The sequence below is a fragment of the Canis lupus genome, chromosome 15 (genome assembly GCF_011100685.1).
Source record: "Canis lupus familiaris isolate Mischka breed German Shepherd chromosome 15, alternate assembly UU_Cfam_GSD_1.0, whole genome shotgun sequence".
Classification (NCBI taxonomy): Eukaryota; Metazoa; Chordata; class Mammalia; order Carnivora; family Canidae; genus Canis; species Canis lupus.
Window position 1 is genome coordinate 10,523,280 of NC_049236.1, and position 27,824 is coordinate 10,551,103.

At 33.3% G+C, this 27,824-nt stretch overlaps 1 protein-coding gene across 2 annotated transcripts in view; it reads left to right on the forward strand.

Moving 5' to 3' along the window:
* FAF1 (Fas associated factor 1) overlaps positions 1-27,824 on the forward strand; it is a 461,021-nt gene that overhangs the window by 250,818 nt on the left and 182,379 nt on the right. For both annotated transcript variants that reach the window (XM_038558075.1, XM_038558076.1), the window contains exon 8: positions 16,351-16,437. In XM_038558075.1, the coding sequence (XP_038414003.1) occupies positions 16,351-16,437 (87 nt within the window). The remainder of the gene's footprint in view (positions 1-16,350; positions 16,438-27,824) is intronic.

Genomic DNA, 27,824 nt, shown 5'->3' on the forward strand with positions numbered 1-27,824 from the left:
ATGTATATTACACCAGTGCTGGATTATATTAGTATTTTTAGTTGTTTCCCATTTGAAAGGTGTGAATGATATTTTTTCAATTTGCATTTTCTTAATTACTAGTGAAATTAGGCATTTTTCTGCATGTATTGATTTACCTTGATAGTATTACAATTTCCAAACCAAGTGACTTTGGTATTTATTGAATTACAAAGTGATTAGTTAATGTGCATATAGTAATGGTTGAACTATAACCATGCTGAAACACTTGATTCACAGTTTTACTATAAACAAAGTATATATTGTAGTGTATAATTTATTGCTTTTTCATGTGTATCACAGAATGGAATATAGAGAGGCACTTATTATTATGTGATCCTGATTAAGTTACATATCCTCTCTGTGTCTCAGATGCCTCATCTACAGATGAATGGGTAACAAAAATATGATTTATATACATAGAATATTATTCAGCCTTAAAAAAAGGAAATCTTGCCATTTGCAACAACATGGATGAAGTTAGAAGACATTATGCTAAGTGAAATAGGCACAGAAGGACAAATACTACATGATACCACTTATATGAGGAATCTAAAATGTCAAATTTGGGGCATCCTGGGTGGCTCGGTGGTTTAGGGCCGCCTTCAGCCCGGGGCCTGATCCTGGAGACCCAGGATCAAGTCCCACATCAGGCTCCCTGCATGGAGCTTGCTTCTCCCTCTGCCTGTGTCTCTGTCTCTGTCTCTGTCTCTCTCTCTCTGTGTCTCTCATGAATAAATAAATAAAATCTTTTTTTTTTTATAAAATCTTAAAAAAATAGTCAAATTCATAGAAGCAGGAAGTAGGATGGTGTTGCAAGATGTTAGGGAGAAGGAGGAAATGAGAAAGTATTTGTGAAAGGGTACAGAGTTTCAGTTATATGAGATGAGTAAATCATAGAGATATATTGCAAAGTATAGTGGCTGTAGTAATAGTACTAAATTGTATACTTAAAACTTTGCTGAAAAGATAGACATTAAGTGTTCTTATCACCAAATAATAATAGTAATAATGAGAATAAATAGGTTAGAAGAAAACTTCTGGAGGTAAGGGATAGGTTTATGGCTTAGATTGTGATGTTTTCATGGGTGTGTACTTGTCTCCAGTTTATCAAGTTGTTTAAATATATACAACTTTTTTTATTTTAGTCATACCTCAATACATTTTTAAAGATTTTTATTTATTTACTTTTTAGAGGGCAGGGAGTGGCGGGGGGGTGGCATGGAAGAGGGAGAGGGAGAAAGAATCTGATTCTTCAGATTCTTTGACCACAAGATCATGGGCTGAACTGAAACCAAGAGTTGGACACATAACCAACTGAGTCACCCAGGTGTCCCTAAAGTGTTTTTTTAAAAAAAAAAGAAAATTTATGAAAATAGTTAATATCTGTAAAAGTGCTTAGGATAGTGCTCGGCCATAGTAAGTGCTATTTGAATGTCTGCTAAATTAATCAGATCCATAAATTTATTGCATATTGAGTAAATACAGTTCTTTAACCCTCTGGGATCTCAGCATTTTTAATAAAACTTCACAATACAAAGATGTACTACAGCTCAAGTGTTGATGTCTAAAGCTTACATCTTGAATATGTGCTGTATAAGTATTTGCCAGGATGATTATTAAATTGGAAAGAATATCTAAAATTTTTTCTATTTTCTGAAATGAATTGGGTGCAAAAGTATTAGTTTTATTTTTCAGATATTTTATATGACTGATCTTCAGAAACTAAGACTTTTATTTGGAGCAATGTGTAGTGTGATATGGTAGGGAAAAACCCGCAGGTTTTTGAAGTTGCAAAAAACAGGGTTCAAATCCAGCTCAAGCACATATTAAGCCCTTTCTGTACCCACAGGATTGATGTGAGCTTGAACTGTCGTAACATATGCAAAATGTGTAGATCAAAGTGCCCTGGCACTCAATAAATGGTAGCTGTAGCTGTTTATGTCTTCTCTCTGTGCTCTGAATACTTTATTGATATCTTTATCATAATAATTATCACACTGTACCATGAATATTTGTTTCTAGGGATAAATATCACAGGGCAGTCACTTCCCTGAAGGCAAGAATATTGTGTCTTTATCTATCTTTGTATCTCTCCTGCAGAGGTTGCAAACTGGCCAACTGCAAGACTTTTTTGTTTGGTCCGAGAGTTTTAAATTTGAACTGGTTGCCATTTAAAAGTTAGGAGACTTAATATTTAAAAAACAAACAAAACAGGATTCCTGGCTTCTGACTTCTCTCAAAGAATGAGACAATTCTGGCAACATTGAACCTCAGATTTTCTGTAACAATCAGCTGTTCTGGAGTAGCAGCTGCCTCATCGGATGAGGCATGCTCTCCAGTTTGCCATAGTCCTCAAGACCCCAGTATTGCTCCCTCAAAACTAAAGGTAAATGCCATTTGCCCATTACATTTGACACATTTTGTGAACTATCTGGCTGCTCTGAACATTTGGATTTGAAAAAGCTGCTGTCGTGACTATCAGAGGCTAGAACCTCAGAAGTGCTCAAGAATCTTGGTTAAATGGATGAATGAGAGAACCATAAACATATACAGGTATAGGAAGTTTACGAGATTTACTTTTAAATACACAAGATGATAGAGGTCTAACTGTGCTTTAGCAACAGCTGTTCCCATCATCCTTTTCAATTTAGAAGGTGTGGTAGTGTTGGGGTATCAGAGAATGATGTTCTGAAATAACTGGCTTTCATTGGATGTGATTGCCAACCTGCCACAATTTTCAAGAATAGATATCCTCAAATTTATTAAGTACTGGCATAATGCAGTGAAACATGACAAAAAATAAAATATGATCAAATGCACTTGCCATTTATTTTGGAATGCATGACAATATCTATTCATTTGAGCAAAAATGTACAAACAACACCCAACTGTGTGTGAAGACGGGGTATCTTTGATCAGAATCTCTGAAATATCCCTTTGAATTTAGCTTTTAGTATAATAAACTTTATTAATTTGTACCTGACAGTAATTTGGGATTTATGATTATTTAGTCTAGTTGAATTAATGCATGACCCAACCTGTGAAGGAAGAGTTAGCCAAGTAAGAGAACTGTGTGGGTAACATTTCTTTGGCAAGGGATGTAGAAGGGGGCAGTAATAAGCTAATGATAAAGAATAGACTTTTCTAGTTCTAGTTTTGGGAGAAGTATCATGGTGCAGTGAAAAAGAGAAAGTGCCTCAGCCCCATACATTTCCTTCTGAATCCTGTTTCTGCTACTTATTAAGAGTTCGAATCCTCAGTTGCTTTTTCTGTTAAAAAAAAAAAAAAGAATAAAAGCTGCATTGAACTTAAGAGTAAGAATTCAAGAGTATATATGTGTATCTAAAGCACCTGATAGTACCTTTGCATTTCATGTTTCAATGCCTGGAATACTCTTTCTGGGATATGTTCCTTCTCATTCAAGATTCAATTAATCTAAAATAGAGAATGACTTGTAGGAGGCTAATATCATCCTTCATAAAACTTAATATGAAATGATCATGTTTATGTATTTACTTATTTCTTTTCCGTCTCCTTCCTTACTGCCCACCCCCACCTGCCATATACATATTATAGAGTGAATTTAAACTCCATGAAGGCAGATACTTTGTCTCTTAGTCGCTACTACAAAATAGTACCTTCCTCATTATTGACACTCAGTAGATATTTTTTGACTGGCTGTACAGCTTTATGAATGCTCATGAATTATTAGCACTTAATGAATGTATTTGTTAAACTTAGAATAGGTTTATCTGTTGTTATAAAATACATTGAGAAATTCTCCAAATACTTTGTTAGAAGTAAATTATGTGCTTTCTTTAAAATTATTTTTTTAATGTCACCCTAATTTTTAGCATTAATAAAAAGATGATCTGCTTTTTTATAGGAGGAGAAATGTTTCATATTTCATTCTTAACTCTCTTCTCTGGTCCCATTGCGTTTTTAAAATTCATTTATTCAGTCCTTTTATTTACCTTTAAAAGAATTCTATAACAAGTATATTATAGTTATTCTCACATATTTTCTTACCAAACAGATGCAGTTCCTCAAGGGAGTATAGAGGTCTGTATCTTGTTCAACCAGCACTTTCTTTGCTGTATTACAATCACTGAAGTAGTAGATGCTCAGTAAGAATGTATTGAATCAATAAGGAATTGAGTTTGAGACTGGTAATGGTTAGAGCATCTATTATATCTGTCTCTTAACAGTTCTGCTTCTATGAATCTTTAGAAATCTTGGCCCCAGGGATCCCTGGGTGGCGCAGTGGTTTGGCGCCTGCCTTTGGCCCGGGGCGCGATCCTGGAGACCCGGGATCGAATCCCACATCGGGCTCCCGGTGCATGGAGCCTGCTTCTCCCTCTGCCTGTGTCTCTGCCTCTCTCTCTCTCTCTCTCTCTGTGACTATCATAAATAAAATAAAAATAATAAATAAAATTGAAAAAAAAAAAAAAAGAAATCTTGGCCCCAAAAGAAGTAATTAATTTTGAATCATCACTCTCTTAAATGAAAAACTGCCAGATGTACAGTTAGCATGATTTGTTGTAGTAATATCTAAATCATTGTTATTGTTCCCAGGTAACCATTTTGTGAATGAATAAATGAATAATAGACCTAAATATTGTGGCAGCTATTTAATCAAATTTACATTTTTATCTAAATATTTGACTACCTTGGATATTTAATGATTATAATATAGCCCATTACTGCTTTCTTTTTTTCAAGTAAGGTATTATGTATGTTTATTCTATCACTGTTCCTTCAATTTCAGAATAGTAAAGCAGATAGTTCCTGTTGATACTTACTAGGCTACTTTAACATCATTAACAAGACAAAAGTATTTGTGTGAAAAGTTAATTTAGCACATTATTTCTGTTTTTATGTCACAAGGACTATAAGGAAATGAGAATGAGATGAAGTATATATTTAATCAGTGGTATGTTTTTACGTTGTTCTGTGTTCTCTACTTCCTTAAGTAGTCTTAATATACTGTTCAATAGGGTAAGTACTACCCACATGTGGCAATTTAAATTTAAATTGATTAAAATTAAATAAAGTTTAAAATTATGTTCCTTAATGAATTACATTAGCTAGCTGTGTTTTAAATGCTCAGTAGTCACATAGGACTAGTGGCCACCCTTTTGGACAGCACAGATATGGAACATTTCTATATCACAGAAAGTTCTGTTAGCACTGGTAGAGCATCATACACACAACTCCTTACCCTTTATTTTGCCACATTGTACATTGGATTTTTTGTTTATAATCTGAAAATGAAGTTTAGTATTTTCTAGAGATACTACCTTGCTAGTTTCTTGAAATCTCTTACCCCCAAAATGGTTGTTTTATCAACTATATATTTAAATCAATTTGTTCTTTTTTTCCTTTGTTTTTCCATTCATTAGGATAGTCAACCTGACATTTTTCACCATTATTTACAACTCTTGAGTCTGTGATGAATACAGTTGAAGTAATGCCTCTAGGTATTATTAACTTGTAAGACAACATAGCATATGACAGTGTCTCCATGCACCTCTTTTACCATATACAATGAAAAAAAATACTTATTAAATGGTGATTTTTCCCCCTTTATCTTATTAAGTAAATTATATGGTCCTTTTATATGGAAGCCTCCATAGTTAGAGATGTAAAACAGCAATTTCTTGGTTCTATAGCATGACATAGTTCAGAGCTGAGATTAGAGAAACCCCGTAGAGTTGTTAATACTTGAGGGCATCCCCAACTAGAAAAGTATGTGAATTTAGGCATGGGAGGAAGGAAGGATCTGCTTTAAATTTAGTGTAGGGTCACTGAATCTTAATGATAGATTAAACAAGGGAGGTAGAATAATGAATAGGGGTATGCAGTGTGTAGCACTAATACCAGAAGTCCATGGTTTGTGGCGGTTTTTTAATGTCCTTTCCCATATGGTTTTGAATAGAGTAGGTTATGGCAGGGATGAGCTAAGGAATAGCTTTGTTAATGAATAAATAGGAGTAATTTTTTTAAAAAAAACGGGAGACTTCAGACAGTTTATTTAGAATGCCTGCTTATTTAATGAATCATGATTTTTAAAAAACATTTTCTGGTCTTAATACATTAAGTGGAATGCTAGGGTTTTCCTGTTATTTTCTTTATAAAATGGCTATATTTACATTTCAGAGCCAGCCTTAACAGTGAAATCTTTGGGTTGGGATTATAACTGCCTTAATTAAAACCCAGTTGTATAGAGCTTCTGAGCATTGGCAGCATCAGTCCTTATTAGGGTTTGGTGTCCAGTATTAGACTTTAGTTTATAGTGTCAATTCATTTTGATAAGTTTTAATTAAATTGTCATTTGGAACAAGTTTCCAACTCTATCTCATTCATCTAAAATTAACAAGGTATGTGATTATGGTGTCCATCCTCTTATTACAATTTTGCTCTTAGTCAAGGCAGCTACTTTCCTTAAGATATCCTCCCTGCCCTCCCATATATCTCTTGAAGAGAGTAATACTGAAAGCTGATCTTGGAAAGTAGCAAGTTAGAATAGGAAAACCTAATTGGACGCACTTCTAAATATCACTCAGGGCTACTCTCTTTGGAGGAGATTACTTAATATTTTGGGAAGGAGAGAGGTTAAATAGGTTGTCTCTGGTGTCTTGGTTAAGCAGAGTGAAGGGAAATGTAACTCTCCTGACTCCAGGGCCCCAAATGCAAACACTGGCCTAGTGTTCCCAAACTTTCTCCTTGATGTGGATGACTTGAATGGTTTATTTTCACTTGATGAGCCACACCCCCAGGCCACTTTAGTATTCATGGCAGACCCCAACACTAAGTCCTTTTGTTGTCTTTGTTTTTTGCATTTTTTTGTTAACAAGAAAAGATAAAATTATAAGAGACCTGATTATAGACCGAGCTTCCATTGCTGATGGTTCCCACCACTTTTTTCAGCATCTCAGAGAAAGGCAAAGGCCTGGATGGGCAACAGAAAGCAGCAAAGCAAACATAAACATCATGTCTGAGCATCAGTGTGGTGCTACCAGAATGGATAAAAGATACACAGTCTTTATCGAAATGTAAAGATGGGTCTTTGCCCAAAACAGTATGATTGGCAGCATTATAAATTTGAAGTTTGCTATAGAAGGAAGTTTGCTATAGAAGGAATGATCTTTTCTTTAAAAAAAAAAATTTTTTTTTTAAGGAAAGAATAAATGAATTAAGAACTTTAAAAATCTGCATTATCATTCTGATTTAGACTAACTGAATGACATTTGGGCAAGTAGTTTAATTTCTGTGTGTATGTGTGTGTGTGTGTGTGTGTGTGTGAGAGAGAGAGAGAGAGAGAGAGAGAGGGATAAAAATTTAAAAGAAAATGCAATTCTATAAAAAAAAATTGGTAGGATAGATTAATGGCATTGCCCTACAATTTTACATTAAAACCTGTAGAGGTTGTAACTAAAACAAATTCTTGACCATATTTTCACTTGTTCAAATCAAAAGCATAAAAGAGGGGTTGGCAAGAGTGCCCAACTGTTGAGAGAAGAAAAAGTAGAATAAGGTAGGGCATAATATACTGTATATTGGCAAAGTAGAAGAAGCAGGCCCATAGTGTGAATGTCCTCATATTCTTTTGTTCTAGGCAGAACTCTTACATTAGCATAGGGTGGAAACTCAGAAGGCTTTGAGCAAAAGTTTATAAGAGAAAGAGCCTTTGCTACCTCTCACTTTATAGTTTATTTACTGTTTTAACAGTTCTCCTTTTGCTTTGATTTATTTTCCTTGAAAATTTTTTATCTTGCTATTTCTTCCCCAGCTGTGTGTGACACCAGGAACTGCCCTCTTACTGTGAAGGCCACATTCAATTGTTGAAACAATAACAAGTTGCTACTTGATCTGGCAGTTGTCATTCCTCTATAGTACTTAAAAGTACACACTTAAAAATCTGTGTTGTCATTCATCTATAGTACTTAAAAGTACACACTTAAAAATCTACTGTTTGTAACTTGCTCTGCATTGCCTGGTGCAGTACAACAGGTGTGAAAAGGTTCTCTTGGTCTCATTCAGAGTAAGTAAGACTTAGAATTTCAGAGAACTAAATTAAATCCTTATCTCACCTTTTATTAACTGGAGTCACGTCACCTCAGGTAAATTATTTACTGTCCTTGAGCTCCAATTTGTAAAATGAAGATAATATGTAAATGTTGTTTGTGAGGATGATATGTTAACATAAAGCCTAGTTCTTGATTTATAGAAGATACTCAGTAAATGTTCACTTGCTTCTCTTTCCTTCCCCTTTCCTTTGTTCAGGGTTACTTATAATTAGTAGCACAGCTGAAATGAAAACTAGGTTGTTCTGTCTGACTCAAAGGGCATGTGTTTACTTTGAATAAAAACAAAACAAAATTCTTATTACAGAATAAAAATGTAGAAAAGATAAAAAGAAAATAAAAATGTGTCATAACCCCATGATACAGAGGGAACAAATTTTATCTCTACTATATATCTTTTTTCTGTATGCACACATACATAATGTATAATATAATATACACATAAGTATATGTATATATAGATGTAATTTAATAACAAGAAGAAATGTACATAATTTTGTAACCTGGTTTTTCTTTAATATGTACTTTTTTTTTTTAAGATTTTATTTATTCACGAGAGACACAGAGAGGCTGAGATGTAGACAGAGGGAGAAGCAGGCTCCTCTAAGGGAGCCCAGTGCAGGACTTGATCCCTGGACCCGGGATCATGCACTGAGGCACCCAGGAGTCCCTAATATGTACCAACTTTTAATGTTAGTAAATATTCTTCTACATCAAGAACAGCAAACTTTTGCTGTAAAGGGCTGAATAATAAATATCTTAGGCTTTGCAGGCCATACAACCTCTGTTACAACTACTCAGCTCTGCCATCATGGTAGTTCAGAAGTAGCCACAGATCATATATAAACAAATGGAAGTGATGGTGTTCTAATACAACTTTATTTACAAATATAACAGACTAAATTTGGCCTCTGGGCTGTGCTTTGCTGACTCTGGTTCTACATCAGCATTTTAATGGACGAAGTATATTTTGTTTATTTAATTATTTATTTAATTATACTACTATTGAATATTAATTGTGCCAATTTTGTATATGTCTGATGATAGATAAGGTGCAATGAATATCCTTGTATTTAAATATTTGGTTTTACACATATCCTTGAGATTAACTTATACATTAACTGCTTCTGACATATCAGATTGTCTGCTAAAATTCAGACTTAAAAATCAAAACATTTCTGATGTACAGGTTTTTCTCAATTTACATAACCTCTGAAGTAATACATAAAATTGAACCTTATAAAATGGTTAAGTTAAAGTAAAACTCCTAAAAATGTTCTTATGATTGTTTCAGTTATTTCTAAGATTGACTCGACTTAATTGGTATTTTCTGTTGTGGAAGTAATTTTAAATCAATTGATTTACTTTATTTTAAAAGCGAAACTTTAAGAGCATATTTTGAGGAACCTGATATATTCATTGAAGATATTAAAAAACATTTGTATCTATTAGACCATTAAATAGTTGGAAAAACTTTGCTCTCTTACTGTTTCCATAAAGTATAGATAGGAGATATCGCCCTGTAGGACAAGGTCTTGACTGACTGATAATGAGGTTAACCTCTTGCTATTTTTCCTTTGGGTCTTGTTCCAGCTTGCCTAAGAGAGTGACAAAAAAACAAAACAAAACAAAAAACTGTTTAGCTTTTCATTTGTTTCAAGCATGGTTCTCTGATGTTTAGGAATATTTTCCAATTCAGCTGATGGATACAGATATCTTCCAAGTTTGTTTTTTTATTGTGACCAATAGATCATTTATTGTGGATTTGGAGTTTTACTGTATTGCCCAAATATATAGTATAGCCGGAAAGCAATCGCACTTAAACTTAAGACAGAAAAACAGAAGAATAATACAGATTTTCAATGATAATGTCTCAGTTATTTCAGTGCTATAAAGTCTGTAGTAAAGAGGTAGTCGGGTATCTCATTAATTTCTTAAACTAACAATGATCACTTTGTCATTCAAATAAAATTATAGCATGTCTAGAATTTCAGTAACAAATCATTATTAATCACGTTTATTCTCAAAAATGATTGTCTACATTAGGCACAAATTCAAAGAACTTTAGAATGAATATACTAGAGAGGCATACTTACCTGGAAAAGCCTATGATTCATACATCCTAAAACAGTGCTTCTTAAACTTTGGCATAGTAAGAATTATCAAAAGAGCTCATTAAAACACAGAATGCTAGGCTCCAGAGTTTCCAACACACTAGGACTGGGACAGGTCCTCCAAATTTTCATTTTTAGTTTTCAGAAAATATTAATACTTTACTCCAGGTACCACACTTTGAGAACCGTGTTGTAGAAAAATAATTATTCTATTGTTGTTTATGGTTTCAACTTCTGCAACTGCATAATTTCTCTAAACATCTTTTTCTAGAAAGCTCTTCAAATTCAGCATCTTTCCATTTGTGAAATATACTCAGCCTTACTCATCTATAGGCATTTTCCTAGCACGGTAGGAATTCTCTTTTAAAATCTAGGCTTAACCTTTAGATAAAGATACGAATTTATTTTAATAAATTTATGATCATTAGTTCATGTTTCTAATGACAGTATTAAATCTTATCCTTGCCAGGTTTTCAGGATTGCTAAAGTCCATTTCCAAGTATATGCACTCAAATGCATTTCCATATTTGATTAGCTTTATTGTCATCATTCCCAGTAATCTCTTAAAATGCCAATTGTCAAACTTCTTTACTGACAAGTAAGAGGTGGAATAAGTTTTTTAAGGATGGTATACAGAACAAAACTTAGTTACAGTTGTTGGAATGAAGAATTCAGTTAGAGCCAAAAGATGTTTTAAAGAGCAGAATACAGTCAGTTCAAAGCCTGATTGAAAGCAACTTCAGTTTTATAGTTTTCTTCAAACAACATCTTCATTGTTTTCTGGAAAGATGGTATTTGAGAAAAAGAAATGTCTTGAGTTACTGTTTTTATGAGGAGAGAATTGCTGAGTCTTTTAAATGGTTAATGAGAAGAAGTAATAGTTAAACACTTGGAGCATTGATTTCTGATTTGAATTCTCCAACACAGGCCAGCCCTGAGGGAAGAGGGAAAAAAGCTTGCTAATTAACATTTGATTACTGATGCCACCTTCTCATTCCCCTTGCACCATCCGGTTTCAAGTGTTTTTGTTCAGGAAGGATTTTTAGAAGGGTTTTAACTTGCATCTTAGTAAAACAAATCCATCTGCAAGTGCAGTGAGTATATAATATGTTTAAAAAAGAAGAAGAAAAAGGAAAGTCCTTAGATATGAAGTATGTGTTCAAAACCCAGTCTGGATCAGGAATGATTGGTTTCTTAACTATAAGCCTTTCAGAACACCAAAGATTGCTAGGAAACTGGAAGGAAGCCTAGTCTGTATGCCTTATTTTGATTTAAACACCCCCACACAAAAACTTATTTGTTCAGTGCAGTTATTATTTAGCAAACTCCTAGCCAGAGCATCATTTGATAGTGTGAAGTACTTGGAGTTCAGAATTTGATATAATTAAAATTTGGATAAGCTCAGGTTCTAATAGGACCAAAGGCCTTTTTCTTCTAAGATTGGTAAGAGAATAAGATAGATGTCTGTTTCAGGATGCTTTTGAGTAAGGGTTGTAATTTGCCATAGTATTCTTAATTCAGAAAATTTAGGAATTAGAATGCTCATAAACTGATAGCTATTCTAATCCCATGACAATTAAGTATTTTGTTTCTTTTTTTTTTTTGCTATATTAAGATGTTTGATATATGAAGAGCCCTGAGCCAGATTTCAAAAATTTTAAAGATGTTGACATAAATTAATAGAACTTTACAACTGTATCACTTAGCTAATAGTATTCTGGCAAAACCATAGCCTCACTGATAACATTTGGTTGATGGAATAGTTATTTGAGAAACCAACATGACCAGCTTTATTTTTAAATGAGAACTCATGAGAGGAAACTGTTATTTAGCCTTTTAAAAAAATTTAGACTTTTTAGTGTAATAAAAAGCAAAAGCTAAGACTTTTCTCATCTAAGAAAAAAATTCACCTAATGCTCATTACAAATCTGTATTTCTTATCTGAAATTATTTGCAATTTTCCTTTTTGATGTATTAACTCTACTATTTTTCTTCCATGTTCTAACATTAAATGATTATAAACTTGCCCACATTACTTGCTTGTTACAGTTAGCTCTTCTTTTCCTGTTTCTATGATTAACTCCAGTAGTATCATAGAATTTTAGAATTTTGAAAATCAGAAGTGATCTTGTTTTATGCTCTTCTAATACTGAATAAATTAAGTCTCAGAGAGATTCCACCAACTTGCCCACCAAAACAGCAGGGCAAAATTAGGCCTACAAATCTAGTTTCTCCTCTCATTATTCCATAATACCTCAAACCTTGTGCCTTTTCTACTGTCAGAATCTGCTTTCACTTGGATAATACTGAAATGACATTTAAAGTTCCCTGAAATGTTTTTCAGTAGTTTGATCATCATTTAGCATGCAAAGAATGATTTTATTAAGGCTAACAAGTTTCTACTAAGTTTTTTTATATATATATTTCATTTTGAATAGCTATAAACAACTCATTTGAGGCTAATCTGAACCTCAAAATTTAGCTTTTAGCTTTTGAACATAACTTCCTAAGAATTTTTTTCCAAGAAATTCTGGTAAAATTTAACTTAAAAAATAAAATCATTTGAAAATTTATGGAACTTAAAAGAAACCTTTATTGGAGATGAAGATCTTATTTATATAATTTTATACTGAACAGGTCATAATAAAATGGTCTTTTCCCCAGTGCTGTGTTTATCACTGAAAATTCCACATAAGGAAATATGAGGTTTGAAGTAGAGAGCATTGCTTAGCTTTTTACGTTAATTATAGTGTAATAAACAGATGTTTATTAATTATAAAAAGCAAATAAATTAGTAATATTAATCCTATACTATTTCAAATTAATATGATTTTTTGTCTTAGTCACAAATAATGGTCTCATCTGAAGCAATGGGAAGAATTGAAACTAATCTTTTAGAAAATCTACAAAACAAACTGAAAAGTCTGTTGTTAATCTAGAATGCTTGATCCATATACAGTATAGTTTGCAACATAACTTTATTGTTCACTGGTAATCAAAGCATTTATTAAATTTCTTCGGAACTAATTGAAACATTTGCATAGTTTAGCAGCCTGAAATCTCATAGATTTAGAGCTTAATGCATAACCAGAGTTGAAAGATTCAGCATGATATTGAACCAATGCTGATCAAAGAAAATGTGTAAGACAAAAAGGCCCTTAGGAAATGTTACCCTATGAAGTGCCACTTGTCCTTAACTGGAGTTTAACACAAATCTCTGAAGATAAAACTCCATCAGAAGTAGCACAATAATGGCAGCTGGGCATGCCAGCTACAACATACTAGCCTGTGTGTGTGTTCTTTCTGTCTCTTAAGTACTGTCAAATCTCTGAAATCAGTCTCTCAGTTTCTCTCTCTTCCTGCCCAGCCCCTTTCGCCTTCTTTCTTCCCTTTAATCCTACCTTTCTCCTCCCAGCATCTCAGTCTTCTTTCTGTTTCTCCTTCCTTCTTCCCTCTCTTTATTCTTCATTTGATTCATGATGACCTTAAATTCATCTGCATCATTTTATACACAGCTATATTTTGTTATTCAGGTTTCCTACAATACTAATTTTTTAAAAGAATCATTTTTACTTTTGTGTACATTTGGGATTTTTTCCTTCTCTGCAAGATTGTGACGTAAAATTTTAATTAAGTAAAACTGTCAATGAAGATAATGGAATTTGAATATCTCCATCAGTAAAACCATCACTCATTTTGTACTTTTGCTATTGTGTCACTTATCTGTCTTTCATATGATGGTAAAATATGCCTATGGTTACAGCATTGATAAAATATAGAATTATTTTTGAAAGACTAGTTTGTTTTCACCTAAATTGTTGTTTAGTGATTGTGGTTTAACACACGATTCTTTTCACTTAATCTCAGAAACTGTCAATTTAGTTTTTCCATTGGAACAATCCAACATTAGCCAATTGCTTTGCCTAATATGCTTTACGTTGTACTGTCTCAGCCAAGTTCTGTCCCCATTAACCAGTTTATTCTATGACAAGTTGCTTAACAGATGTCATTCTGGGAAGAACAATGAAGCCAAATACTTGTGCAATGGCTAACATTACTCTAACTTTGATCACTTTTGTTCAGCACATCAGTCTGGCGTTGTGCTTTATACCAACATAACACTATAGCCAGAACATGCTTTTCAGGCTTAGAATAGCACAGGAATGTTATTCAATTCAGTGCAGTTGCAGATGAGTTAATGGAAGAAGAAAAATACTGTTTATTTCATAATACCATATTGTTGTGTTTTGGAATTAAGGTGGAATTTAAAGAATCCCACTCCAGAGTTATTTGTTTATATACCCAACACATAGTATTTGTATATACTCTTCAAGGCTGGGGTAGGCTTGCCACCTTTCTAACAGATGTAAATATTTGTCTTGCCTTTCTTTTTTCACCCCAAAAAATAGCCGATGAAGCTTGGGTATATCTTGACAACATAATTCAACATAATTCAAGGGAATTTTTTTGTTGAGACCTAAAGTCTCCTCATACTCCCTTTTCTGACCTTTCCCTTTCTTTTATTAATATAATGCTTTGAGTTTATGGAACACTTTTCTCCTTAAGAGCACTAGTGTTTAGCATGACAGAGTAGTTTGGCTAGTGGAAGTGGTCAGAAGTTTGCCCTCTGCATTTGGTTAAATTGTTGAGTTGGTAATAATTAATGAAAATTTCCAAACTTAATAAAACTGACCATAAACAAAATACTGCATGGTAGACTGGCCCTTGCTAAGACCCTCTGAAGAAAAGCTGTTTGTTTGAATTGAGTGGGGATCAAGCCATGCCCCCAAGCTCCTCAGTTCTCACTTACTTAGTCTTTTTTCACAGGTGTACATTAGAGATAAAAAATAGATTGAGTTCCATGTTTTGTTTTGTTTTCTTTTTTCTTCTTTTCTTTTCTTTTCTTTTCTTTTCTCTTTTCTTTTCTTTTCTTTTCTTTTCTTTTCTTTTCTTTCTTTTCTTTTCTTCTTTTCCTTTTCCACAGTGAATATATATCTCTGTTTCACTGGAAGGATAACTTAGATGTGTTTATGTCTAATAAACAGTAATGTGATACAAGATGCTGTAATTGGACAACATGATACTTTAGGATTCTGCATTTTTAAAACATGAATGAATACTGCTTGTTTTCCATATCGAAGTGGCATCATAGAACGGATTATGTGCAACATTTCAATATTAGCTTTACTTGTTACAGTCAAGGGTAATCCTGTAACTAACCGGAAGAGTTAGTTTAAGATGAGTGATCTCTCAATTCATAGGACTTGTTATTTTTTAAAATTTGTACATTCAGAATGAAATAGAATTTCTGTATCCTATTTATAAGTAAAGCTGAAGACAGATATGACACCTCTTAATTACTGGGTAACATAGAGTTTAACCTTCCAACACTTTATTTGGAGAAATTACTTGCCTCCTGTCCTTTTAAAATGAAAGGTATAATGTTGCTGGTTGAGAGTAGTAGTTTTTCATCTTTAACAGTATTTTGAAAGGTATCATTACTCTATTTTCAGGAAGAGCCTAAATAGTATGTTAACAGATGGTTTTTAGCTAATAATCTGTTGAAATAATTTTTAATTTAGAGTAATATCAAAGAAATAATCTTGTGCTGCTTTATTAAGTTTTTATATCTTTGAAACTTACAGCAAATAATATAGTTTCAGGCTTTTCCTCCTGCCCTCTCCAAAAAATGAAACAAAACAAACAAAAACTACCATCTTCTCTCTCTCCCACATAGAAACTTGAGGTACATCTTTTGTTTATTGCACATCTTGAGTCATTTAAAAACTTAATAGATTATTAACATTTATAATTATAGTCTATCATAGATGAACTGTGTACCTAAAGATTTCTGACTGAAAAGAAGCTTAAAGTCATCCCGGAATATAAAAACAATCGGTAGAGGGAGATGTTTCTTGAACCTTCATTTCATCTAGCCTTCATTGAGGATCTCTGCTTTCAAATTTGGTTTAGAATTTTTCACAAAATTTTTCTGACTTTTGTTTTCCGAGTTTCAAATTTTGGTTTCAAATCCAGAAGAGAAAAGGAAAAGGAAATACATCATGTAAGTGGCAATGATCCTAAGTCATATGGAAACCTTATTTTAATTGTGCTTTTTCTTTGTGTAGGTAAAGAGAAATGTGTATGACCTTACGAGTATCCCCGTTCGCCATCAATTATGGGAGGGCTGGCCAACTTCTGCCACAGATGACTCGGTAAGTGACAGTTGAGTTATCAGTTTTTTATTCTCTTCTCTCTTTTGCCACTTTCAGTCTAATTGGCTCTGATAATAAGCAGAATCAAATGTGTTGAATGCTCCATTGAAAGAACCTTATAAATCAAATAATGTGAAAATAAGGAGTTGTGATAATTTGAATTCACTTGCAAAGCAGATATCATAAACCAAGTATATCAACATTCTTTTGGTAATAATGTAGTATCAATATCAGGAGTTTGATATTGCTTGCTTTCACTTAATTTTTTTCCTTGATGGGAAGAATATATTTAGACGTTCCTAGTGAAATATCCCAAGGACAAAATTTTTTTTCCCTAAATTATAAATGTCTCAAAATCAACCTAATCATTAGATTTAATTTTAAAACTACATTTCCCATAGTCAGTTGATACCTTTTTAAAAAGTTAATTTTTACAGAAATATTAATGGCTCTTCTTAAATATACCCATAATTTTCATCACCATTAAAAGCTAGAGAAAAGATTTAGTCTGTCATATTTACCTATTGTTAAATCTATTTACAATGATTATCCTATTATAAATTTTGAAACCTTTCCTATCTCTTCTCTGTTTGCAGTGATTATTCTTTTCCAAGAAAGAATAATTTTATCATATAAGGAGGCCAGCTGAAATTATATTTTGGCCACTTTTACCCATAATCTTTTTCTAACTAGATACCCTTTAAAAGAAAAAAAAAAAAAAGGAAAAATTGAGAATGTTTCAAGAATGTTGACATTAAGTCCACTGTTTGTAATAAATAGGGCTAAAAAGAAATTGAGACTTTGTGAACACCTTTTAATAATAAACACCCACATACGATTATAGCTAAGAAGTGAATTACCTTTTTGTATTTTCTAGTAAATACTATGTTTCTATCTGGATAATAATTACTCATTCTCTTTCAGCATAACTGTGATACATTTTATGGAAGATAGAAACATTTTTAAACAATTTATGTAGATGATATCTGTGTCTAAATTACTCCACGATTTAAACACTGTGCTTTTGGAAAATGCATTATAGGTTATAAAACTTTAAAAATAATCAGAAGATAGAGGAACATTTTTTTTTTTAAGTGAACCTTTCAGGAAAAAAATTATTTATGTATAGGCACATTTATTTCTAAGCAACTGATCTTAATGTTGATATAGTAAATCATTAGGATTATTGGCTGGTTGTCCATGGCTAACTGGCAGGGCTGTGGTTGTTGGTTTTAGTTTGGATTTTTTTTTTTCCCTGTTGGAAAAAACTTTACACATGTGACAGAAAATGTGCTACATTTATTTTTACAAAAATAAGAATAATGTTCATAAATGATAGCCTTCTGTTTATCTGGGGAGACGTGGAGAAACCAGAAATGTTCTTAGCATTGTCTAATAATCTGCTACAAGAAATAATAACATTAATAGAAGAAAATAAGATCTGAGCATGTCATTTAAAATCTCTGAGCTTTAGTTATCTCACTAATTTGCAGTACTGTTATGCGGATGATTAGTGTTTATGTATATATATACACATAACATGTATATATTGTACCTGGCTCATAGTAGACACTCAATAAATGAGTCACTATTACAATTAATATTAACATAATACTAGCTCACGTAAGTATCACATGCAAGAATTGGCTGGGTTATATAAATGAAATGGAATTTGAGATTTGCTTCAGAATAACTTGTGGAAAAAAATAACATGTGGAGTTGGTACAGTAAGTAGATAGGCAAATCCATATTAGCCATGTGTTGATAATTGTCAAAGCTGGATGATGTGTAAATTCAATTTATTATACTGTTTTCTCAACTTTTGTATATATTTGAAATTTCCTATAATACAAAGTTTAAAGCAAAAATAATTTTAAGAACATAAGGTGATTTAGTCCAGAAATGTGAGACTTCATAGGGTTTCAAAAGCTTTGAGACCCCATACTTGAAGATGCCAGATTGAAATAAGCTTTTCAGATGCAAGTTCCAAGAGTGATAAGTAAACTTAGTGAAAAATTCAGTGCTGAATTCTTTTGCAGCATTGTGCCTTATACGTTTTAGGTGTTAAAAAATTAAACTGAGTTGACAGTCTTTTATGAGGCCCATGTTTTAATGATTGTTAGAACATTTAATTTTTTACCAGAGTTCTAATGGAATTTCATTCCCTATAGGAGAATATGGAAAGCAGCTTAAACTCACCATATTCGAGACTATAATACTGCCTGGTACTGTATCTAAGTCACAGCTAACACAAGCGGGAATCTCCATTAAGAGACTTGATTCTTTTTGCCTCATTATTCATATTTGCACCTTGTCCCAGAACCTGTGAAGTGATGCCTGCCCACACCTCCCCAGAGCAAATGTTGCCACATTGGCAGGATGTTGCCTTGAGCTGCATGATTTGATACAACAAAGATGTTTAGGGCCAGGCTGCCTTTAACTGGTGCCATAGCAGATCCACTAGCTCCAGTATTTAGGTTTTGGCAAAAATGGCTTATAACTGTAGTCTTCTAAGGAGATCCCAGCCAAAGAAATGTCATGAAACCTTTCTTTCATTAGGATTATAAAAACTCATAAATCTGGTGCTTGTAATCTATATTGTTGCAGGCACTGGTGTTTTTTACTTATTTAAATCACTCAAGTGGAGGCATCTGCTACAAAACAAGATCGTCCTCACAGCTTAGGGCATGAATTGGGTACAGCTGAGAAATGTCAGCTGTGTAAACAGCCTGAAATGTGTTACCAACAAAAATATAATTAATTTCTTTCCAAGACAGTGTGCCATAACTTAATACTTAGAATGGTTTAACTTTCAGAGAAAGCACCTGAACATCTTCTTCCCAGTGCCAGAGTAGAGGATTGATTATAAAGGTCATTAAAAGTGAGGTTAGTTTGCACTTTTCCTGCTCAATTGCAGATATTTGTGTGGCTTTGAATATATAGTAACTTTAGATACTGGTGGCTTCCATGAATTTATGGGAATATCTTAGATCAAGAATTTAATGGATTTGAGATGATGCAAGTGTTCTAAAATTAGATTGTGACGAGGTTGCATAACTCTAAATTTGATAAAAATCATTGAACACTTAAAAATGAGTAAATTTTATGGAATGTAAATTATACCTCAAAAGCTATTTTTTAAAAAGTTAATGGAGAGAACTAGATTAAAATGCTTTCTTCATTTACATTTTTATGTTGCATGAGAAATTTTTTGCAATAACACAGGAGATGTTTTCTTTAGCGTACTCTCATTAACCTTTGACTTAGCAAACAGGACAAAGAAATAGACTTCTTATAATTAGATTCTTGAATAATCTTGAGTCTCTTACCAACTTGATAGACTACACTCTTTTGACATTTTCAATGCTTCTCAGTGAAGCCAACAATCATTTAAAACATTGTTGTCCCATCTCCCTTCAGAGTTGAAATATTTTCTTTGCTTGTAGTTGTACTCTAATGGGGTATGGGATACTGTATGAATTGTCAATAACTCTTTCAGTTCCTTTTGCACTCTTTCACCAGGGAAATAGGTATCTAAAGCTGCACCAGTAGGGGAATGTTTTCATGCTGTGACAGTTCAGCTGTGAGAACAAGGAGTTGCAAGTAGGCGAAATCTCATTTTACACTTTAACAAGGACGCTCTTGGTTTCCAGAGAGTAGAAATAATTTTAACACTGAATTATGCCTAGACACCTCATTTATTATAATGCAGACAATTTGAATATATGTAGGTTTTAAAATTCCAAGTTTTAATAATACTTATAGAAAGGAAGAAAAGTCCTTCTGTTTTTGTTTTTAATTTTTAATAGTTTAATGTATTTTAATAGAAAACTTATAGGAATGGCACAGAAAGACAACAGTAAAAACATGTACTTGCATGTAGGACAACTCAGAAAAGTATAGTGAATGGAAAGGATCTACTGTATGATAAAAATGCTACAGACACCATTTAGTTAAGCCATCAATACGAAGTTTACTTGTTTTAAAAAAATCCAAATGTTTGCATTGTGCAGAAAAATTTAACAGGTTTATTTATCATTCTTGTTATAAAGTTGAACTGCTGAAACTTGTTTACTGAAATATTTTGACTTGCATTAATGCTTTATGTCCCTGCATTTATATTAAAAATTCACACACAAATGAAAATGGAAAAACTGCCAATACCTGATTTGTGTCCCCTATTTTTCCACTTGCAGTCATATGCTTAGGTATCTTTTGACCCGATGGAAAAACCTTTGTAACATTCTCAATTAACAATAACAGGAAGAAGAGAAATTCTATTTATTAAAGAATGAAATGTTTTCCATCATAGTGTATTCTTAAGCACATTCTCCGTATGTGCAGCATACTAGCTTTTGGCATAATTGTTACACATTTGGCATGGATAGCACACCCATTGATGTTTTCAGAAAGGCCCACCAGATAGGCTTCACTTGCTTCCTGCAAACCACCAATACCTGCACTCCAGAGGCACAGATCCGTTTTGAAGTCCTGAGTAATTTATTACACCAGCCACTGGAAAGGAAGTTTGCGAATCAGAAAGTTCAGCAGACTTCTGATAACTTCTAATTTCACTGAATACCACAGTACCAGGCCTGTAACAATTAGGTTTCTTCGCCCCTCCAATAGAGAGTACATTCTCGCTAGCAGCTTTTATATCCAGTTGCTTCCTCAGTGCTTTAGCACTGGTGGATTTGCAGGCATTCTGCTTTATGGGAGACTTACTTACCCCCCTTCTCCTTCAGATGGAGCTGGGTGAGATAGAGGTGGCACAGTAGTGGCTGTGAATATAATTTAATCCTTCAGGTTTAATACTTTTTTATTGTGTGCCTTTTTTTCTTTTGAGTTTATTAGTGGACTTCTGTGGTTCCATCATTGGCTAAAGGACTGCTAACTCAGAATTTAAGAAATGAAGAATTTTATTTTTATTTTTTTAAGATTTATTTACTTGAGGGAGAGAAAGAGAGAGCAAGCAGGGGGAGGAGCAGAAGGAGAGAGAATCTTCAAGCAGACCCCCTATTGAGTGTAGAGCCTGATGTAGGGCTCAGTCTGAGGACCTTGAGATCATAACCTGGACCAAAATCAGGGTCTGACACTCAACTAACTGAGCCACCCAGGTGCCTCTTGAGAAATTAGAAATTTTAGAATCAGTTCTTTAAGCATGTGTTAGGAATCACAAAGCTGCTTATTAAATACTTTCATGTTGAAAATGAGATCATTTGTAAGCAGAATCATTACACAATGATTTTTAATAACATAAAGTAAAAACCACACACACTCCTCCTTCCTTTTTGTAGTTTTAAAAGAATTTGTGAATGTAGATATGTTATTGACTTTGATCCTTCTGATAGGAACCATTTTCTTATGTAACTTCTCCCTGATGGACTAGATTTGGCAGGTGTCAAATGATGAACACTCCCTTGCCACTGGATCCCTCCCCTCCACTTTATAGGAGCTGCTGTCAGAATAGACTCTCACAGTTACTACATACTTACTACACTGTAGTTACCTACTAAGTAAACTCATAAGCCTCTTTATGTCATTCCATCCATTGTTGCAGAATTAACATTTCTGAAGTACAGAATGAATCACATTCAGCCTTGCTTACTTATCTTCAATGGCAGCCCAATACTTGTTGATTTATGTGCAGATTTTTACGCTGGTACTCAAACCCCTTCATTCTTTGCTCTGAAATTTCTCTTCCAGGTTTATTTTCCCATATAGGCACAGAAAAATGCTCAATAAATATTTCTTGAATAAATGATTGAATATGATAACATATATCTCAGCTTATGCTAACTACTCATTTTTTGCTACTGAAATATACATGACGTTCTTTCCTACTCTGTACCTGTTAATAATACTGTTCCCTCCACCTGGAATACCTACAACAATTATTTCCTTCCTCCGAGACTTTTCTTTAAAAAACTGCTTATGCCTCTTCCCATGCCACCTTCTCCAACCCTTCTTAGAAATTAGTTTATATTTCTGGTCTAATTTTTTAAAGATTTATTTATTTATTTGAGAGAGAGGGCATACATGCATGGGAGAGAGGGATGATAGAGGGAGAGAACCTCCAAGCAGACTCCCTGCCTAGCACAAAGCCTGACACAGGGCTCGATCCCATAACCTATGAGATCACGACCTGAGCTGAAACCAGGAGTTGGACACTTAACTGACTGAGCCACCCAGGTGCCCCTCTGTTTTTCTCTATAAGTTATTTTAATTTTTCCTCATTTTGTTCTTTCCTTCCTTCATTTCTCTCACTTGGCTCTGAATAACCACAAACAATTAACATCTCTGGGTGTCAATCTCTGTAACTATAGAATACAGATAATTACTCCTAGAGGTGTTGTGAAGATGGAGTCAGTAGTTATAAATACAGTTACTCCAAAGTTTATTTAGAAGATTAAAGTAGTCAATACTAGATAATATCTGACATAGTTAACCTTTGGCTGTTACTGTTTTTTAAATCCATCTATCTGTTCATTCACTTGACATTTGTAGAACTTTTATAGGCCAGTAACCATGCTGGCACTGAAAGTTGCAAGAATAAAGTCCTGTTCTTCAGGTTCATTCCTTAGGGATTGCAAAATAACAGTGTGAGACAAATGTATAAGTGATGACAATTAAAGTTTATGTAAATACAGAGGGATCATTGAAGAGGGAGCAACCAGTTTTGCTGACACGAGTGGTGAGAAAATGACTTCCCAGAGAAAGGGATATATGATTGCATTTTAATTTATATTCTTGTGTTCCTCTCTTTTATAAATTCTAAAAATTGAGAGTAAGAACTGTCTTCCTCATCTTTGTATGACCTATAAGGATTAAACATAGTGTTTTATACAGTCACTCATTTGAATTATTCAAAGCTCCACTAAGTTGACATCTATGACAACAACTAAACAATGACTTTATATGATTATAATAACTTGATAAACTGAGAATTGGGTTTATTTTCTTTCTAATAAAAATTAAATTATCAAAACTCAATATTTTCTTTAGTGACAAATAGAATAACATAGTTGGGGAAGGGGGGGCCAGGATGACACCAAGCTGATTTGTACCAGTGTGTGCATGTGTGTGTGTCAGAGCAAGGCAACCCAAGTTCATTGAATCCCCATATTGCTATTATTTGGGTAAGTTACTTAAGATACGAATTTTTGTTTCCTCATCTGCAAAATGAGGATGATATTGACATGCTTGAAAGTCTATTGTGAAGATTAAATGTATTAACATAACAGGTTGAAACATATGAAATTGCCACTTTTTAAGAACAAAATGGTTGAATATTAACAATTTCATATGGTTTTACCTAGCAGGTAAAGCACATAGTGTAATGCAGGGTTTGGCAACTATAACTGTCAGCCCAAATCCCACTCAACATCTATTTTTATAAATAATGATTTATTGGAACACAGTCACACTCATTTGTATATAGCTTCTTTTACTCATCCTACACAGGGATATGTGGTTGCAACAAAACCACATGGCCACAGAGCCTAAAATATCTACTGTTTGGACCTTTACAGAAAAAGTTTGCCAACCCCTGGTGTAATGTCTGGTATTTAGTAGGCATTCAACAAACATTAACTCCTTTTCCCTTGAGTAAGCACCTTCTTTATATCACATACACATGCAGAATCAGAAGCATTCTTTGGGTAGCTTCAGGGTCATTTTTATGCTATTTAAATTACTTTGTTGACCTGTCCTAGGTCTGACAAATTTAGGCAATCTATAGATAATGTTGCTTCTAATGGTGGTGAGTCTCCATAGCTTCAGAGCGTTCATTGCCCCCTTGTCAACATATAGAGTCTTTTTTTGTTTTTTAACATATAGAGTCTTTTACAAATAACACAGGCAAAGACTAAACAGCCAGAAAGAAAAGCTTTGAAAGCAGAAGAAAGTTTAATTTTAAAAGGAATGAAAAGTTGTGAAATGGTCTATACCCTGAACAGAGAGAGTGAGAAATTCGGGAGGGTAGATGAAACATTCAAGGGACATATTAGGGCAAACACATGGAAGCAAGACAACCCCCAACAGGAAATTTACAAGCACTATATGATCTGATGCTATGAATCTTGATTTCAGTCTATTAAAATCCCAAACCTGTAGACTACTGCTTCTGCCCATGGAAAGGTAACTGCTATGAAAATATTCTTCCTTCTATAAACAACTAAAAGACTGGATAAAATATGTGATATAACTATTTTCAGATGTTAGACAACAGGTAGTGCTGGACTCTGAAGAAAGAAACAAATGAGCCCTATGGTCTTACATTCTGCCTGGAGGCAATATCTGGATCCCAGAATAGGAAGAAGAAACTAACCAGAACCTGCATATTTTATTGAGTTTGAAGAGACAATGTGTTTAGGGAAGTCAAGACAGCTAGACTTTTTGCAAGGTAGAGTACTTGCAAAGGAAAAACATCTAGGAATCTACATAGTGTTATACCTCTGGTATTTAGCTGAATACCAATCTGTGCATGCATAGGGTGAAATTCCAGGAGGCTGGACAAAGAACAACTTCTAGGAAAAAGAACAACTGAGAACTGTAAGGCAAACAAATCTCAGAGCTCACACAGAACTGGGAATAGTTTGAGTTCCCACCAGCCATCATAGAGACAACTCAGTGACTGTATACGTGGGGCATTCAGGAATTACCCACCAGAAGTGTCACTCCTTAATAGAGTGAATAAACAAGCCATAGGGTAAAGACTACTCTAAGACTGAAGTTTTATACACTTAAAAACAACCTTCAAAAGGAACAAGTTGATTAACAAATAACTGCCACTAAGAAACAGAGTCCAGAACCAGTCAAAAGTTAACTATACGTATAAACAACAGGGAAACCTAACCCACAATCAGGAGAGAAATTAGTCAAAAGAAATAGATCTAGAAGTGACTTAGATAATGAAATTAGTACATAGGGACTTCAGCTATTATAAATATTATGAATATGCTCAAGGATTTAAAAACATGAACTTACTGAGGAGGGGAGAATATATAAAGAATATATAAAATGGAATAACATCATTCTAGAGATAATATAATACCTGAAATGACAGTTTTACTGGATGGCTTAATGGCAGATTACAAACTGCCAAAGGAAAGACCAGTGAACTTAATATGTAACAATAGAAACTATCTAAATTGAAGCACAGAGAGAAAAAAAGACAATGAATGAACAAAGTGTCAGTGACCTCTAAGGCAAAATCAAGCAGTCTAACATACATGCAATTGAAATCCTAAAGGGAGAGAAAAGATCGGGGAAGGAGGTCAAGACAAAAAAATACTTCAGGAAATAATCTCTCAAGTTTTTCCATAGTTAATGGAAACTATAAAATTTTTAGATCCAAAAAGCTCAACGAACTCCATTAAGAGGAAACACAAAGATTTCTACACTAAGGAATATCATTATCAAATTGCTGAAAACAAGTGATAAAGAGAAATAAATTTCAAGGCAGAAAGAATAAAAAAACAAATATAGACTCTTCAGATTTCTCATCAGAAACAGTGCAAACCAAAAAGCAGTGGGATGACATTTTTAAAGTACTGAAAGTTTAAAAAAATGACAACTTAGAATTATATATCAGGTGAAAATAATCTTTCAAAACTGAAGGAAAAATACTTTTTTAAAAATAAAAACTGAGAGAATTTGGTGCTAGCAAACTTGCACTATAAAAAATATTGAGGGAAATTCTTTAGGCAAGAGGAAGATGACACCAGAATGCTAAAATGTGGTTTCATATAAAAGACATTTTTCCTTCTGTTTTTCATTTCTTTAAAAGATAACTATTTAAAGAAAAAATGTTAATTGACTTTTGGATATATGTAGAAATAAAATATATGACAATAGCATGAAAGACAGAATAGAATTGTACTGTTGTAGGGTTACTTCTTATACATGAAGTGATATAATAAATTGAAGATAGTCTATTATACTAAAGATGCATATTGTATATTTAGAGCAACTAATAAAAAAACAAAAAATGTAGTTAATAAACTATTAAGAGAGATAAAAGAACTCTAAAAACATTTTCCAGAATAAGTTAGGAAAAAGGAAAAAAATGGGATATGTACAAAACAAATAGCAAGATGAAAGATTTAAATCCAACCACATTATAATTACAGTAAATATAAATGGTCTGTACATTAAAGGGCAGAAGATTATCAAACTGAGTGTTAAAAAGCAAGACTCAACTAACTATATTGTCTATAAGAAACATACTTTAAATGTGACAGTAATAAGTTAGACATAAATGAAATGGGAAAATATTTGTAAACACTAACATAAGCTATAATGACTAGATTAACATCAAAGTACAGGGTAGCCCTGGTGTCTCAGCAGTTTTAGCACCGCCTTCGGCTTAGGGCATGATCCAGGATTGAGTCCCACGTTGGGCTCCCTTCATGGATCCTGCTTCTCCCTCTGCCTATGTTCTGCCTCTCTCTGTCTCTGTCTCTGTCTCTGTCTCTGTCTCTCATGAATAAATAAAATCTTAAAAAAAAAAAATCAAAGTACAGCATAAAAAATATTACCAGGACTAAAAAGAGAAATTTCATAGTGATTGAAAGGGCAGTTCAAGAAGATATAACAATCTTGAATATGTATTCACGTAACAATAGTTTCAAAATGAATAAAATAAAAACTGACAAGACCAAAAGAATGACAGGTTCACAATTATACCTAGAGATTTCACATTGCTTTCTCAGCCATTACAGGAAGATGGCAGATAAGGGTATAGAAGATTTGAGCAACACTTTTAACCAACTTGACCAAGTCTTAATAAATTTTAGAGGACTGCAATCAAGTATATCATATCTAACCAAAACAAAATTAAATAGCATATTTTGTAATTTATGGAATTTGTAATTTATATAAGTTATCTTTATTCTTATACACAGTGTTTAGTAGTTTGTTTTTTTGTATGTCCAATATAATCAACAAAAAAAGCTACTAAATGTTTCAAGTGAAGTTAACAAGGAGAGCCTATAATATTAATATACCAAAAAAGCAAACAAAAAACACTAAAATTACTATATAGCACCAAATAAAATTTTGTAAATAGAGTTTTTGAAATATTATACTATTCATGATTCCACCCCAAAACATGAAATATTTACCGATAAATCTAACTAAATATATGTAAGATCTTGGAGATATTGTAGGTTTGGTTCCAAACCACAGCAGTAAAACAAATATTGCAATAAAGTGAGTCAAATGAATTTTTTGTTTCCTATTGCACATGAAAGTTAATTTATGTCATACGGTAGTCTGTTATGTGTGCAATAGCATTTTGTCTAAAAATCAATGTACATACCTTAATTTAAAAATACTTTATTACTGAAAGATGCTAACCATCATGTGAGCTTTCAGTAAGTTAT